The sequence below is a fragment of the Tripterygium wilfordii genome, chromosome 17 (assembly GCF_013401445.1).
Source record: "Tripterygium wilfordii isolate XIE 37 chromosome 17, ASM1340144v1, whole genome shotgun sequence".
Taxonomy (NCBI): Eukaryota; Viridiplantae; Streptophyta; class Magnoliopsida; order Celastrales; family Celastraceae; genus Tripterygium; species Tripterygium wilfordii.
The window spans coordinates 9441772-9459933 of record NC_052248.1 but is presented as its reverse complement, the minus strand read 5'-3'; the positions used below and the strand labels follow the sequence as shown (position 1 = coordinate 9459933).

At 36.5% G+C, this 18162-nt stretch overlaps 2 protein-coding genes across 2 annotated transcripts; one reads left to right on the top strand and one right to left on the bottom strand.

Moving 5' to 3' along the window:
* Positions 1–6709: 6709 nt before the first annotated feature.
* Positions 6710–8531, top strand: LOC119982990. The gene is made up of 3 exons (XM_038826624.1): positions 6710–6863; positions 7037–7280; positions 7569–8531. Exons 2-3 carry the CDS (start codon positions 7097–7099, stop codon positions 8441–8443), a joined length of 1059 nt encoding a protein of 352 aa, XP_038682552.1. The 5' UTR covers positions 6710–6863; positions 7037–7096; the 3' UTR covers positions 8444–8531.
* Positions 8532–10645: 2114 nt separating this feature from the next.
* On the bottom strand, positions 10646–15729 carry LOC119982565 (stromal 70 kDa heat shock-related protein, chloroplastic). Its single transcript, XM_038826021.1, has 8 exons — positions 15048–15729; positions 13690–13942; positions 13417–13496; positions 13163–13305; positions 12536–12634; positions 12173–12362; positions 11636–12034; positions 10646–11344 (listed from the first exon to the last, which is right to left on the bottom strand). Exons 1-8 carry the CDS (start codon positions 15600–15602, stop codon positions 10949–10951), a joined length of 2115 nt encoding a protein of 704 aa, XP_038681949.1. The 5' UTR covers positions 15603–15729; the 3' UTR covers positions 10646–10948.
* Between the last annotated feature and the right edge of the window lie 2433 nt (positions 15730–18162).

The window sequence follows — 18162 nt, the reverse complement described above, 5'->3', positions numbered from 1 at the left end:
AACCAATCATTACAAGCAGGTGATTGAAGTGCTTCTTTGTATGGAGCTGGTTCATCTACATCTGATAGAGAGCATAACAACGCATGTCCTTCAACTCCAAACTGTCGACGAGGAATGTTTCCACGTTGACTTTTCCGCAACGAGTTTTCATTACTCCCACTATGTAAGGCGATTGTCTGAGAAAGACGTTCTAATTCCCTCTCCTAGCCAGAGATAGTAGAAGATTCCGTAGACTGTAACTCACACAATTCTAATTCTTTGCGGATATCACCAATGCTTGGGAATTCATTCTCTAAAAATTCCACATCTCTGGATTCTGTCTCTATCATACCCCCATTAGGATGTTCACCATATATCACATACCCTTTTGAGTGTTCAGGATATCTGATGAATACCTTTTTGCTAGCCTTTGAGCCAAGCTTCCCATACTTATGGGAGGTGGAGTGAACATATCATGTTGAGCCCCATGGGAGCAGATGATCTAACTCTGGTTTCCTTTTATTCCAGAGTTCATAGGGAGTAGTAGGCACAGACTTACTTGGAACACAATTAAGTATGAATGCTGCCGTAAGCAGTGCATCGCCCCAAAAACTTATTGGGAGATTAGCTTGAGCCATCATTGACCTCGTCATGTCCAACAAAGTCTTGTTTCGACGTTCTACTACACCATTTTGTTGCGGTGTCCCAGGAATTGTAAGTTGCCTACTAATTCCTTTAGTTTCACATAGAAGTTTAAAGGAATCGGACAGATATTCACGTCCCCTATCAGTTTGAAGAGTTTTCAAATTTCTCTCTATTGAGTTTCGACTACCGCAACAAAGCGTTTAAAGCATTCCAATGCTTCATGTCGATGGGAAAGCAGGTACACATACCCAAATTGTGAATAATCATCTATAAATTTTATGAAGTACGACTCTCCATGTCGGGCTTTAACATTCATTGGCCCACAGATGTCTCAGTGGACTAACTCCAATGGATAAGAGGCCTTAAGAGCCTTACCAAAAGGCTTTCTTGATGCCTTTCCCATTTGACAATTCTCACACACAGGGAGATTGACCTTTTCAAACGAGCCCAATAGGCCCGCTTTGGCTAATCTAGCCAATCTTTCTTGACCAATATGGCCAAGTCTAGCATGCCATCACATACCATCTATTTTAGGGAAAGTAACAAGTGCAGAAGAAGAAGAAGAAGAAGAAGCATTATAATAATCCAAATTTAACTTAAAGAAACCATTGACAAGTTGTCCATTAAAGAACAATTTATTATCAAAAAACATGTCAACAACATTGTTCTCAAAATGAAAAGAATAACCTAAAGGCAATAAAGCTAGCACAGAGCAAAGGTTACACCAAAAAGTTGGACAATACAGAACATCATGTAGGATTAAACTGCAACCCCCTAACAATCTAAGTTGATAGGAACCGCATCCCAAAATCTCCACTTGTCCATTATTTCCCAGATAGACGTACTGAGTCCCAGTTGGGATTCGGTGAAAATCCACAAAGCCCTATCTATCACGAACTATGTATTTGTTCGCTCCTGTATCCAAAATCCAATCAGGAATGGAGTTTGCAACTAATGCATAAGAACAAACATTGACAGAAATCAATTGAGGAACTACCTTCTTAGGCTCAGAACAGTTTCTGGCCAGGTGTCCCTTTTGCCTATAGTTGTAGCACTTCATCTTAGCTACATTCTTCTTGGGCTTTGGCTTCTCAATCTTCTTGCCTTTAGGCCCGTGACTTTCCATTGCTTCTTTCTCCCTCCTCCTTTTCCTTAGTGCTATGCAAAATGACCTAATTGGTGATTTTGAGAATTGCACTACTACTCAGGCCATGTGGAATGAGCTCAAAATCAAGTTTGGGCAAACCAATGCCACTAGACTTCGTGCCTTGAACCTCAAATTCAATGAGTATACGTTGCTCCCAAATCACACAATGCCCGAGCATCTTCGTGCAATGAATGGCATGATTAAGGATTTGAGGAATGCTGGTGTTGAGTTCAGTGATGAGCAACAGGTGTTGGCCGTGATCCGTTCCTTGTTGGACCCTGAGTGGGCCCATATGAAGCAATTTATGACTCACTCAGAGATCATCAAGACCTTTGATGATATTTCCCGTCACCTTGAGCTAGAAGCTGATTGCAAAGCTACTACCAAAAAAGTGGCCGTAGTGGCCCATGCTCCCAACAAACCCAGAAATGGGAATAAGGACCGTGCACAACGGTCCTTTTTTTACCCAATTGTCATAGGCTTCCTTATTACAGAGGTGTGGGCAGTGTTACCTTCTTCGGGTGGACCATAGCCATGGGTGCTGGGGGTCTGCTGTAGTAAAAATTACAACAGACCCCACTGTAGCTCTTTTGGAGCACAAATAATTTTTTATTTAATTTTTAAAAATCGTAAATGTGTAGTATTCGGTCTAACGAATCCAACGACATATTTTTTGTTCGAAACAAAAATCAAATTCATCGCGATCGAGACATCGAATGCTTTGTGTTTATATCCAACGGTCTAAAATTGTCATGTAGTTTTCATGTTTAATATGATTTTTGTTTCGAACAAAAAATATACCATTGGATTCGTTAGGAAAAATACTATATATTTATTATTTTTAAAAATAAAAATAAAATTTTTTATTAACTTAAAATTATATTACAGCGGGACCTGTTGTAATAAAAATACAGCAGGTCCCTGCCACCCCCATAGCCATCTCCAAGGTCTCGAGCACTTCTTGCTCGTTAAGAAGATACTGAATCTTCCTCCTCCACACATCATAATTTTTAGATCCAGTTAACTTTTGTCCTTTATTAAGGTCAGCAATCACATTTTTAGAGGTCATTACTACAAAAGTAAATGAAGGTTGGATTTCAATTAGGCACAATTTATCAACTTAAAACATAAAAATCAAATAATTTTCCTAAAAATTACGAGATCGAAAAATCACTATGTTTAAGTCATCACCCACAATCAAAGGAAAAATCATTTAACCTTCATATTTCATCAATTAATAATCAAATAACGAATCTTTATGATCCAACATATTAACAATATAATATGTAAGCAATAATACACATAAATTTATTATTATAAGCACTAAGCATACAATAGACATATTATGAGATTATTATGCACATAGCACCAAAAAAAAATTTGTCGACTTTCTAAGTTAGAGACTAACAAATTTAGCAACCAGATCATTCCCAGGAAAGAGGGGGCCTTCCGTTTAATATGGTGCACAATTAAGTAACACCTTTCCTTGACAGAACTTTCTAGACATTGCTAGCTTATTGTTAATCACTAAAAAAGATTACCAAAAAATTCAACAAATGAATTTAAACACATTAATCATAATCAAATCCTCATAACAATTCAACAAATGAATTAATAATCATACAATAAAAATTACATAAATAATTTTAGGCACAATCGTACACACGTGTAGAAAAACACACTCAATAATTTATTTACTTATGATCACTAAGATAATAATTAAAAACATAAGAAAACACATTAAATTTGAAGTATTTAATTATTTGGGCTATAATTGAAAAACACATTAAACAATTTAACACCCAAAACTTTAAACTCATCAATGATAATCGGGCCTAGACCACTACATTACTCAAATCAAGGCCGGGCCAAAAAGATGGACGGAATTCTCCAAGGATGGTTACACAATCTAACTTGCATTTCACACGTACTAACAAAAATAACGAATATTTGTATGAAAAGAAGACATTTGATTGAATTGTAATATTTGTATCTGAATTTTCTTTTAAAGTAAAAAAAAAAAACTTGACCATGGTCCATTAAAAAAAACAATAATAGTCAATGTGAAGAACGTGGCGTATACCATCTCTTAGCTGAATAAGAGGCCAATATTAGAAATCCCACTAACACAAAAAAAAAAAAAAAAAAAAAAAAAAACCGAAGACTTCTACCAAAATCCAGAAACATTAACACACCATTATATATTCCGTCCAAACACCATTATATATTAATAAAAAATAGATGTACAAAATACCATATTAATCTAAACTTAATAAAAAAAAAAAAGTAGATGTACAAAACACCATATCAATCTACATAAGATTCAACGTTAGTGAAAACTAATTTAACAAAAAAAAGGGGAACCAAAACCTTGCTCCGATACCAATGTTGGAAATAATATATACACACATGTATCAGTACGCAGCGGAATACCTGTTGTAGCGTAGATTCACGGATCGAGCTGCTTGGTTCCACGTCGCTTACCGTTGGCACGTCGATGACTAACATGGATCTACGAACGCGTTTGGACTCGGGGATCGCGACCATAGTCCTCCCACTATTCACACCCTAACTAACCTTGATCACATAGGCGGAAGATCGGAATTTGGGAGAGAGAGTTTACGTATATTATTTGGTGTGTGAAATAAAAAGGATTGACCCTCTATTTATAGGCTCATAAGAGGTAAGAATTGATGTCTTCTAATTTGATTAGAAGTCTATCAAATCTACCAGGATAATACCATTCAAAATCAAATACTTAATTTTGATTAATATTCAACTAGATATTATCCTTAATTATTAATTAAACAAATTAATTAATTATGTGGACGTTTATCCATATAAACGAAAACGGAAACGGAAATTCATACCAAACATACGGTCCGTTTGGCAGACAATTTTGACAGTAGCATATATTGTAGATAGTAAATGGTGGTTATAAATGGTATCATATATGGTTGTTGAAATGCTGGTAGGTGTTTGGTTATACTTTTGCTAGTAGCATATTTGTGTTAAAATTGTTGTGACAAATTACGTGCAGGGGTATTATGTATTAAAGTTGTAATAGTAAATAAATAACAAATAATTTATAATATTAATAAAAACATTGAAATTAATTTTAAGATTTTGTTTTTTTGAAAATTTCGTTCACTTTATTTTTCAATTCTCAATCTAAAATTTTTTCATAATTCATTATTGAATTTAATAATAATTATGAATTTTCATAATTCACTATTAATTTTTATTTTAAATAAAAATAAAAAATTCCATTATCTCTTCCACTGTCCCTTAGCATCCTCTTTCTCCTCTACTATCTCTCACGTCATCTTTCCTTTGCATCAGAGTTGTGCGCTCCAGTCGCTATTCCCACCAACTACTAGAGATCGAAGAAGAGCTCACCTCCCAGTTCAACTTTGGCGAAATCAGACCACCAACACAAATCAGCACCGGCCCTCTCATTTTTTTGTCTCTGATTGTTCTATGTTGAGACCCATGGCCAGAATAGTGCCAGTGGTGGCGGCGAGGCGGGAATAATGACTCAAATGAGAAGGCCACTCTTTCGCGGGAAGAAAAAAAAAAGGGAGAGATGAAGTGAAGGTCTGGTTAGATGCCGATGAGGAGAAGCTCGCCTGTGAGGTTGAAGATGGAAGCCAAATTTGGGGGTATTTTAGGTAGTTCATTAAAGAATGGAGGGTAGTTTAGGGAAGAAAATTCATTTGTCCCAAAATGGTCTCAAAATGATCCAATATGAGACAATTTCGAAAATGGTAATAAATTGTTATAAAATTGTCTTGATTTTTGGATCAAATAATTGATTTTTGGTGTACTAAAATAATTTATTGTTAAAAGACAATAAATTGTTGCTTCAAATTGTGCCCCAAATGGGCTGATAGCATTAGAGGAATGGAATTCATCGTTATATTTCATTATTGTGTTTCATAACAAACGCAGGAATTTGTTGGGAATAGGAATTGAGGGTTCCGGCCATAATGGTGTAACTAAACATAACGTTAGAGTATCTTTGGTTTTGTACTATTACATCAACTCTACAGACTATACTAATTAGAGCAGTTGAGCAACGCATTATTTTCTCATAACATCTTTTTGATTTTGTAAATGGCCTGAAAATTTTAAAATTAATATGAAGCTAATGTGCTAATATCGGTTCATTTATAGATTATCTATCATATATGTTAAAGATAACTTACGTAGAGATAAAAAAAAAAGTATCTTGTGGCAATTTTAAAATTAATATCAAGCTAAATGTGCTAATATCGTTTCATTCACAAATTATCATATATGATAAAGAAAACAAATGTAGAGATTAAAAAAAAAAACATTTTATGAGGCAATTTTGGGCATAAACGGCATTTTATGAGGTAATTTAGTTAACTGTTCGAAATGTCGAACATTTGTCCATGTGAATAATTTGAAACAATTTAATTTTTTTTATACTGAAATTGGAATGTTCGCAAATTGGGTGATCAAGATGTTTTGATTGATCAAAAAGAAGAATTTACTTCAACCGATATGTCCTTAGACACATGCACACAGCAGTTGAACCCAATCAACTTTTCAGTGACCAAAAATTACATTATCCGATTATCATGTATGTTAAAGAAATCAAACGTAGACATAAAAAGCATTCTATGAGGCAATTTTGGGCACAATATCCAACTGAGACAAGGAGAAAGCAATAACTAACAATGCATCCAAAACATTGCCGGAAAATCAGCAGGAAAATATGTGAAAAGTGTGGATTACTTGTAGACATTCTGCCAAATCCATTAAAATAGAAATAGCAAAGACAAACATAAGAGAGAGAGAAACCAAACCCATCTATGGTGCTTAACATATCCAAAACCACAAAAAAAAATGTGATTCATCTATTTCTGGGTAACAGGATTTCAGGAAGAAATTCCAGAAAAAGGAAAAGAAAAATAGGAGTTTTTTTTATCTTCTTCTTCTTCTTCTTCCTCCTCCTCTTGACCTCGAATCTTCCTCTGTCATCATCTCAGTCAAATTCTAAATCCTGAATAGTGAATACGTCGTGGTTTCGCATCCAATTTCTCATTCTTTTGACAATCAGAGAGTAAGTTGTCATATCCAATTTTCTTCTTCTTTAAGCATATTATAAATACCTGGTTTCCAAGTAAAATATCTTATTAAATCCTCCAAAACAAGAAACCTATTTATTGTTTTTTGGTGATATTGATTTAATTACATAATAAATAAGATATGTGTTCAATGATTTCTGTTGAGCAGATACAGAGCAACCGCCTGATCTTGCAACTCGATATCTGTTACGAAATTATATTCTTGTTGATGGGGTCAATTTCCGGAGAGGACTCATCGGGACCGCCTTCTGCGGCATCGTCCCCCAAGAGCAGGGTCAAATTCCTCTGCAGTTTCGGTGGCAAGATCATGCCACGCCCCGCAGATGGCCACCTTAAGTACGTCGGCGGAGAGACCCGGGTCGTCGCGGTTCCCCGCAACATCAACTTCTCTGGTACGCCATTCGTATTCACTTAATTACTTCTCTGGTCCCCATTTTCAAGCCCTAACCCTAATCATTACAGTTGATTCTTACATATTGTCATTATTTTCCCCCAATTTTCAATCTCGTTTCCTCTTGTTTTTATGCTCACTGAAAATGGCTAGTCTCGGAATTTGGATAATATGAATTGTTTTCAATCGTTTGTGGTAAAATCTAAGTTTCGGAATCAATGGCGTCTTGGTTTTGATTGGGAGTTAAAATTGTTTGCTTAGAATAATATGGCGAATTTGTCATGGGCAGAGCTAATGAAGAAGATCAATGCACTCTTCGATGGTGACTTGGTGCTCAAATACCAGGTCATGCCAGAGGACCTTGATGCCTTAGTCTCTGTAAGGTCTAATGAAGATCTCAAGCACATGCTTGATGAATACGAACGTCAAGAAAGGGAAGGAATCCCCAAGTTCCGAACCTTCTTGTTCCCTTCCAATCCTGTTGTTACAGAGAACATTCATGTCTCCACCATGGACCATCCGGCTGTAATCGAACAACGTTACATTGATGCCATTAATGGCATTGCTCGTTCCATTTCCAACCTAAAACTCCCTCATATCAATGCAAACCGTCCTTCCTTTAGCATTTCTGCTGCCTCTTCCCCTAATTCCAACTCCCCAGATGGAAATGTTATTGATTCTATTACGCCTTCGGAGCCTGCCTCGATCAATGGCTATCACAACAATAACAGATTTCACATCCACAAAGTCCATAGCTCTCCCAGCCTTTGCAGTCTCAATAACTTCCAGCAACAAAGCAGCAGCAACACGATCAGCAATCAACATTACCACCACCATCACCAACATCATCACCATCAGAACCTCCAACAACAATACCCACATCTCTACCAATCCTTTAGACCACCCCAAGACTCTCATCGGGTTGGTAGAGGGAATGAAAGGCTGGTGACCGCTCTGTCATTGGGTCGACAAGACTTGAGCAACAGCAGGGGAGGTATTGGTCATGGGATTAGCCAATACCACAAGACAAGTAGTAGGACTAATATAAGTTGTGGAAAGTGCAACAGATGCGGATACTACGATGAGTATTGCTCGATCTACGGGTGTAGGACTAATAGAGGGGATAGTCTTCCCCAGAGTCCTAGAGGGAACAACTGGGAATGAGATTGTAGATTAGGTATTGATAAGGGGGAACTGTATTCTCTTTTTTCCAATAATGTAACAAGCATCCACAGTGGGACCCTTGCAATTACACTCTAAAATGTCTCAGAAGTTTGTGTAATAACGGTATTCTCAAGCATTTGTATCCTATAAACTCACAATGAGAGTTTATGAGACATGTTCTCAAGCACTTCAAATTATTGAAATCACTAAAAGAGTGGGTCCCACTATTATCCTGCACATGAGTGTCTGCGTGCTTGTGTTTTTGTGTGAAATTACTGAAAAAGTGGATTCCACTATTGGTAGTATTCACAAATTAAGAGCCTCGCCACAAATGGAGTGTAGATAAAAAAATTTTCAGCAAATTTCAAGTGTTAAATTTTGTCCATTATAACCATCTAGCACTACATTTTATCCACAAATGGTGTTTAAAGCACTTGATAACGTCTCCACTGTAGAGGTGTACAATCACGCAATCATAACAACTTGTTATGCTCATGCACTATTACAATTCATTCGTTGAGTCAATGACTTCGTTTGACAGACAATTTTATCAGTAATATATAAGTTAATGTATAAATTTTGTATGCTAACATATATGCTGGTAATATATATGTGGGTTAAAAATGATAACATTTATGCTATCTGAAATGTTGGTGTCTAATAATGGTTTTTTTGAAAGGAAAAGCTGCATTTTATCAAACACCAACCGATAGAATATTTGTCATGACAGTTTTCTTGAACTATAGAGGCTCAAAAGACAAATTATTATACATTTTAATTGTTACAGATGGAAAAAAAAAATAGTATTAAAAAATAAAGATAAATATTTAAAATTAATAATTTCATATTTTTACTTAATTAGACGATAAAGTAAATATTAAATATTAAATGAAATAATTAGAACAATTTACTACATAAAACCGTATTAAAATCATAATTAACAATTTACTACCCTTCCTCACAGTTAATTTCGAAATTGAGAAACATTGGGCATGAAATTGTGAATACCATTTTGAAAGACAACCTTCATTGTCACAAAATTGTCTTAAATGACCGTCACAAAATGATTGTTTGGTGTGTCAATAGCATATACTAAATGTGCTTTTAGTAGATAATTTTGACAGTAATATATATTGTAACATATATTATAAATAATAAATGGTGATAATAAATGGTAGTTTATATTGTTCCTGTGTTTGGTGCTATTTTTGCTGATAGCATATATGGTGTTAAAATTGTTGTGTAAATTACGTGTATGGATATTATATATTTAAATTGTAACAAATTAAAATAGATAGCGAAATAAATAGTAAACAATTTCTAATAAATAATAACTATATTAAATAAATTAAAGGATTATAAAAATTATATTTTATAAGTTTTATAATAAATTTTTTATTAAATTTTAATATAATAAATATAATTGTTATTAAATTTATAATGTTTATATTAACAAAAAACTGTTAACTAATAAAAGAATTAAAAAATGAAAAACACTTGGGAAGTAAATGTTACAATCAATTAAAAGTATTTATAATTTTTTTTAATTAAAAAAATACAATTTGTCTGGTAACGTGGGCCTTGTTTATTGGTATAAGTGATATTTCGTGGAGTAATTAGAATGTAAATGATTTTGAAATTGTTGAAATGTGGACAATTTCAAAATGACGATATAATTATCCAAAACCTACACTATTCATCAACCCACACTGTTCTCTCTGTTCTACTCTCTCTTAGGTGGCACAATTTAATTGGGTGATTGAGTCCCACAACCTACACTATTCATCAACACTCCTTACATTTCAACATTCTATACTCATTTTCTTTATTTTCTCTCTTCCTTTTCATCATCTCCCTCTTATTTTCCATCACCTCTCTCTTTCTTTTCATCGTCTCTTTCTTCACTTTTCATCGTCTCTCTCTTACTTTTCATCATCTCTTTCTTCACTTTTCATCGTCTCTCTCTTACTTTTCATCATCTCTCTTCCTTTTTCATCATCTCTTTCTTCACTATTCATCACTGGACTAATTTTTTAAGTGTCATTTTTTATCACAAGTGTGCATCTAGCGCTTAACTTATTAAGAAAGTATCATCTCAAATATCCATTGTGAACATCTAACGCTTAATTTATCAAGAAAGTATCATCTCAAGCACTTTAAAATCATTCCATTAAATCATCCCATTGTTGATGCTCTAATATATGATTCGTGAACAACATATGGTGCATCAAAATGGAGCACCAAACGAACGCTAAATATATATGGTAAAGCCAACGAAGTCAAAATAAGTTAAAACAATGCACGTGTCATGACCCAAGGATGGGTTGCAATTTCTATTTCATCTCCCACCATATTCCTAAAGCACAAATCCTATTTCTGTCCCCAAAGACAAAAGTGCCTGGGAACTTATATCCCAATCCCTGTAAAATCTATTTCTTATACACAATTCTGAATGAAAATGGGAAGAAACACCCATCTAAAAAACTAGACATCAACCTTCTAATCTCACTTGCTGTCAGAGAAATCTGCATCAATAACATCTCCGTCAGGTCCCTTGTTTGACGAATCCGATGGAGGGGATTCAGGCCCAGGTGTAGGCCCTGCACCAGAAGCACCTGGCTGATTGTAAAGGGACTGGCCAAGCTGCATAACTTCTTGATTAAGGGCAGCCATGGCGTCTTTAATCGATTGGGTTGAACCCCCTGCAATGGCATCCTTCAGTTCTTTGAGTTTTGCCTCAACCTTCTCCTTCACAGGGCCAGGAACTTTGTCACCTAGCTCCTTGAGCTGCTTTTCAGTTTGGTACACAACCGAATCCGCCTGGTTCTTTGTGTCAATGGCATCTCTCTTCTCCTTGTCTTCCTTAGCAAACTTGTCTGCTTCGTTGACCATCCTCTCCACCTGCAATTTTTAATCCAATTTTTAATCAAAATGGGGTTCATCAATATCAATATGCAGAAGTGCATCTGGCTCGCCTTGGAAAAGCAATCAACTTGTCAATTTTAACAAAAGAGAGCTGGTGAACACCCAGCTTAAGCACATAACAAACACACTGCATAAAACATTCCATATGCCAGGAACTCAAGTCCATCATGGTGGTTATATAAGCATAAACTAAACTGAAAATAGTATATTCTTCAAGGTGCTATACGAAACCCAAAATTTAATAGGCCACATCGTTCAAGAACATACCTCGTCACTCGGCAAGGTGCTGGCACCAGTGATGGTGATATCTTGCTTCTTCCCCGTGCCTTTATCAATAGCAGTGACAGAAAGAATTCCATTCGCATCTATGTCAAATTTAACTTCAATCTGAGGAACCCCGCGTGGAGCAGGCGGGATACCATCAAGGCGGAAACTACCAAGAGATTTATTGTCCCTAACAAATTCTCTCTCGCCCTGAAGGACATTAATCTCAACACTAGTCTGACCATCTGCAGCGGTTGAGAACACCTCTGATTTGGATGTGGGCAAGGTTGTGTTCCTCGGTATAATTTTTGTCATCACACCACCAAGAGTTTCAAGACCAATAGATAACGGTGCAACATCCAGAAGCACAATGTTGCTGACATCCCCAGAGAGAACACCCGCCTATAATAAAACACATGCAAAAAATCAATTCTCGAATGAATGAGATAGAGGGCACAAAACATATTCCACAAGCCAATGATAGGCTAAAGAAAACAAAAGGCGGATTATATAGCATACAGTCACCGCAAGTATGCCCACCTGAACTGCTGCCCCTAGAGCAACAACTTCATCAGGATTCACTGTAACATTGGGGTCCTTCCCAGTAATCTTCTTCACAAGCTCCTGAACTGCTGGGATACGCGTCGACCCACCAACGAGGATCACTTCATCTAAATCTTTCATGGTGAGCTTTGCATCTCTCAATGAAGTCTCAACAGGGCTTTTAAGCCTACAAGAATTATTAGCAGGTACAAGCCATCAGCCACAAACAAAACTGAAAACAGTGCCAGCCAGAACAATAAATTCAGATGCAGAAAGCAAACCAATGATTAAAGACAGTCAAAATTACCCTGTCATGAAAGCACAGTTCATGATTACATCAGTTAAAAGAATGCCAAATACCTGTCGAGCAGGTCTGAGCACAATTCCTCAAACTTGGCCCTTGTTAGGGTGGCCTCAATATGCTTGGGGCCATCAGCAGTGGCAGTAATGAAAGGCAGGCTGGAACAAACAAAACCCATCAGCTGAAACTAGAACACAACAAATAGTGTAAGAAAAAGAGAGAATTGAGATCTTGCAACCAATGTGCACATGTACTTTCTACTGTCAGCTTGCCAGGAATGATAATTAAAAACATACACAGATCTTTAATCCCCTCACAGCAGGCCATATTCATGGAAAGCCATGGAAGTGGTTATGAAACAGAACATAAAGACATAATCTTAAGAATATGTGCTGAATGCTGTGTTCTGTTCTAACCAAGAGAAGATAATGCTCAAGACATTTGAACTTGGTTGTCACCTCATGTTACAGAGTTAAGGTCCAGTTTCCAGTCTCTAACATCATCATCCTGACTTGGTGAAAAAAGTTCACATCAGGATTCTAGTTAAGACTTTGCTTCCATGTTCTATTTCATGACCCATTGCTGGAGCCAGTATTCAATAAAGGGGGAGTTGGAGAAGTGGAATGCTAAGGTATATGCGTGCTCGATATCATTGGCCCCCTACCGAATAGTATATTCTAACATACCTGATGTTAGTTTGAGTTAAAGATGACAACTCCATTTTAGCCTTCTCAGCTGCTTCAGTAAGCCGCTGAAGAGCTTGTTTGTCCTTCAAAAGATCTATACCTTCATCTCGCTTAAAACTAGCAGCAAGCCAATCAACAATTCTCTGCAAATACAATGTGAAAGATGAGAGCAGTGCTATCAACTGTAACAGTCCAAGGGTCCATGGGTCCACACACACAACAAAAAAAAAAAGAGGTAAGATAACAACTCCAACCTTATCAAAGTCATCACCACCTAGATGAGTGTCTCCTGAAGTAGAAAGCACTTCAAATACACCATCACCGACCTCAAGCACTGTAACGAAAAAGAGGACCAAGCCAAGTGATTCAGAAGCAAAAGTCGTGTATCAAAATCCTTATGAGAAAATTTTCCCCACGAATATTTTGCGATAAGAAATTAGTTCTTCTAAGAAACCAGCACGGACAAAATTGATCTTAAGTTCAACAATAAAAGTAAACTAATAATAAATCTTATATAATAACGATACCTGAAACATCAAAAGTACCACCACCAAGGTCAAATACTAATATGGTTTCATTGTTCTTCTTTTCAAAACCATACGCCAAAGAAGCAGCCGTCGGTTCGTTGATGATACGTAGAACTTCCAAGCCAGCAATACGACCAGCATCCTTCGTAGCTGTCCTCTGGGAATCGTTGAAGTATGCTGGAACAGTTACAACAGCTTTGGTTACTTGATCATTCAAAAACTTTGAGGCATCGTCCACAAGCTTTCTCAAAACCTGAGTCATAAGGTAAAAAAAATTAATTGTACGAAAGCCTTCAAGGTACATGCTACAATTTACACTTTATCAGATTCCAACAATAGTTTTTTAATGGTCAACCAAAAACATAAACTAACTCAACGAATGCTTTTCAGAGTTAGGTGTTTACTATTGATTATGTCTTCAAAAGTATTAGCATACTACACATCACATCCAGGCCGACATATTGCATACAAAAGGAACCCTTTACCAAAAACAGCACAAGGTAACATTTCAAGCATAATTTCATTCTAACCACACGGAATGAATCATTCACGACATTCCACTATTATCTGATATATTTCTGATTCCATCAAAATCACAATTACAGCAAGATAATTTGAAAACTCAAAACAAAAGAAGTGAATGTCCAGAATTTTAAGGTCGTTTGCAAAAAATGAGCACAGAAGAAAACACCACAGTTTAAACTGTGCTCTGCTTGACATGAGTGCTTGCCTTAGCTAACATGTTAAACTTCTGTCTGGGCTAATGTGTTAGCTTCAGACTGACATGGGAACTCAGGCCAGCAGAATACACACCTTCCTAGCCATCCCTTTCTCCATTTATCATAGACTTCTAAGCATCCAAAACAAAAAAGTGGAAAGAGCTACCTGGTTACAAACCCATGATCATATTAACCCCATCTGGCAAAGATCAAATGGAAAGTCCAAATAACCAAAATTTCAGGACCCCCCATCAATTCAAAATAAAGCCACCCAATAAAACATTCCCTTGCACTTCCTTATCAACCTAATAATCTGCGAACATCACAAATCCAACCTTAACCACGCAAATCCAACCTTACACCAAATATCAACGAACGTAACACAATGTAAAAGGGAAAGAATTAGAAGCCCCTTACTTCCCTCAGCAATCAAACTTGGAAAGTAGTAAAGCAACCAAAATTCAGCATTTATTTTTTGCACAGTACCCAAATTCAGCAAGTGAATCAAAAATATCTTTTACAGCTCATTGTCTTCCTCCATCCACCATAAAATAATCCCGAAAATTGAAAACCAGGGAAAAAAAAAGACGACAACGGGTGAAACCTAGCAAAAAAAAATCCCTGTAAGCAAATATATACCTGCGCCGAAATTTCCTCAGCAGCAAACTGCTTTCCAAGGATAGGGCACTCAAGCTTCACATTCCCATTTTCATCCCTGACCACCTTGTAAGACACCTGCTTCGACTCCTCGTCCACTTCAGACATCTTCCTCCCGATAAACCTCTTCACGGAGAAGAAGGTATTCTCCGGGTTCACGACCGCCTGGCGCTTAGCAATCTGTCCCACCAGCCTGTCCCCATTCTTCGTGTAGGCAACCACGGAGGGAGTCGTTCTCTGCCCCTCTGCGTTAGTAACTATTGTCGGCTTCCCTCCTTCCATGGCTGCGACAGCTGAGTTCGTCGTGCCCAAATCAATTCCCACGACCTTCTCGTTCACCACCCTTAATGGTCTCGCACGGTACCTCCTCTGTGACTTAGTGTTTAACCTCAAGAACCCAGAATTCCATATGTTTCTACTGCCTAATCCCTGCCCGAAGAACACAGTCCTGGAAGCAGACGAAGCGTTGACCCCCGTCTTTGAAGAAGGGAACCCAATCCCTCCAAGAACGTTGATTTGTGCAATTGAAGCCGCCATTTCTGAGGAAACTATCAACCAAAATCTATATATTCCGAGATACAATATATGATACAACCCTAAACAGTGAGGCTATTTGTGCGTGCGGCGCGAGTGATGGAGATAATTCCAGAAGATATAAGAAGAGAGTGAGGGTTCCGTTCGAGAATGATCCCGAGTCCATCTTTCGTGAGACTAATAGGATGCTTGGCCCATCAATTGAGCTCCTTTTAGGCCCAACCCAAGTTTCAACTTTTGTCGTTCAATTGTTGTTGAAATTATGTTTGTTTGAAAATTGTGATAAAGTGAGGTGAGTAGCATAAATAAAAATATAGGAAAATGATATCTATATATATAAATAAATATCCATCATGTCCATAATTTAGTTGACATACCAACTAAACACGCCACCTAGATTTGGTCTCACACAATCCTAAAATGTTAATACTATTTTCCCACTTATCTCACTTGTTTTCCCGCTTCTCTCTCTTAAGCTTTCCTAAACCTGGTTGTACTCTTATTCCTTCTCTCTCTTCGCGAAATCAAAACGTCTCTCTTCATGAAATCAAAGCAACGACTGATCTACTGCTCGTATGAGGTGCGTAATTTTGTTACACACCACTTTTCTTCTCTCTTGTCATTCTCTCTCTTCATTCCAGCTTCTTCCTCTTTCACCTCATCTCTCTCTTCTCACTTGACCTCACCACTAGTCACATGGCATCTTTACCGTCCGGCCACCGTTTGTGACATGGTTGGTTCCAAAAGAACCAAAAAGAGATGAAGAACAACATCCAACAAATCTCGACGAGTTTCATCCACCGTAGTTGCCGAAATCATGTTCGGAAGTCCACGAACACCGCGAGAAAAATCGTTAGATTCGGACAATCCGACCACCTTTTGGAGGAAATCAAGACCACTGATAAACTCATCTCGATAAGGAGTATCTAACCCACCATGTTTCCGACTGAAAAATGTCACCGGAATCCGATAGTGTAATAATGCACTATATCCATTTGACAGTGTAATAAGACACTCTTTATGTTGGATTGCTATATAATGGAGATAGTGCCTAATTATATTGGCATATTAGACAGTGTGATTAATCATATTTTCTCGACATTCTATTATTACCAAAGAAAGTTGACAAATGATTACCATTATTTCACAAGAATTATGAAGTTGAGACTAAAAAATATTGTCACTTTTGTTCTTAATGTTTACAAACAATTTATTTGTTGTGGTTGTTATTTTGGTACTTCAACCATTAGGTAAAATCAGCACTTCCAAATTTTGATTTTGTTGAGGAGGTGAAAAGGTTACACTTTTATATTTAGGCAGTGTATTTGTTATCATTTTTTATTTCCTTTGTGATTTCTAGTAGTGTATTTCTCCTGGTGGGGTAATGAACTATGAAATTGACAGTGTTTACCCTAGTGGGTTATTATACAATGAAATCTGGGGTGTAATTAGATCAGGGGTTATTACAATGTGCACTTGACAGTGTATTTAGCACAAAGGATTATTACATTGTGCACATGAAGTGTAATTAGCCCAGTGATTTGTTACCCTATGCACTTGGTAGTGTAATTAACTCAATTGTTTATCATCCTATTCATGCCCAAATTGTAATAAATAACATGTACTTAAAATAAGTGCTTATTGCTTCTGTATGTATTTGTTACCACATCGTCAACACTTTTCAAGATAATCAATTTCACCAAATTACATTGTTCATCATTTTCAAATTTATAGTGCAAGGCCTTCAAACAACCAAATTACATTGTGCATACTTCCAATGTATTTATCTATGCGTTCAACCAAATATTGATACAAAACTCAAACACATTATGCAGCTGACAGTGTATTTAATTACTGCATTGTAATTAACTAATTACATTCAAACAATTTAGAAGGATTTTCCCTAAATCCTAGACACAATCAAAATAGTCACAAAAAGAGAGAAATAAATCAATGAAACCTCCCATATACTTTAACATAGAAAATAAAATCCCAAGAACTATCGTCAAGACATAATTGAAGTCGCTGCTAAACATAAATAATTAAAGTTCTACCATGAATCAATATTTCCATCGGAAATCAAGAAATAGTGCCACTAGAGAGAAGAAAATGAACAAAAATCCACCAAATTAATATGAAATCAAGTGAGACGAGTCTTGTGCAGATCCACCAAAATAAAATCCATAGTTAGTTTTGGAGCACACTTTTGGTCAACATATCTAAAGATGTAGTAGCCTCTGTTGCTGAGTCATCTTGTGCAGGAACTACTTTATGCAAGAACAATAACCGATTACACTTTCATACTGCTAATGTATTTTACAACTCTATGTAAAACGAGTCCACAAAAGTCTTATGCAGGAACAATAACAAAATACACTTTCATATTGTCAATGTATTTAGCAGCTGTATTGTGTAAAATTTACACTATTGGGAATACACTATGCAATATTGCAAGGCCTACAAACAAATCAATTATATTGTGCATACTTCAATTGTATTATACTTTTGAACTGACAGTGTATGCTTTCGACCAAAAAAGGCTTCCAAACCTCATTACACTATT

Bases quoted from the DNA above. Each gene is read 5' to 3' on its own strand.
- LOC119982990 (XM_038826624.1), top strand. From the start codon at position 7,097: ATGGGGTCAATTTCCGGAGAGGACTCATCGGGACCGCCTTCTGCGGCA. The intron at 7,281-7,568 runs GTACGCCATTCG...TGTCATGGGCAG, and splicing joins CCGCAACATCAACTTCTCTG to AGCTAATGAAGAAGATCAAT.
- LOC119982565 (XM_038826021.1), bottom strand. From the start codon at position 15,602: ATGGCGGCTTCAATTGCACAAATCAACGTTCTTGGAGGGATTGGGTTC. The intron at 13,306-13,416 runs GTTGGAGTTGTT...TTGTATTTGCAG, and splicing joins GTGGTGATGACTTTGATAAG to AGAATTGTTGATTGGCTTGC. The intron at 12,035-12,172 runs GTGGGCATACTT...GTTTTATTATAG, and splicing joins CTCTAGGGGCAGCAGTTCAG to GCGGGTGTTCTCTCTGGGGA.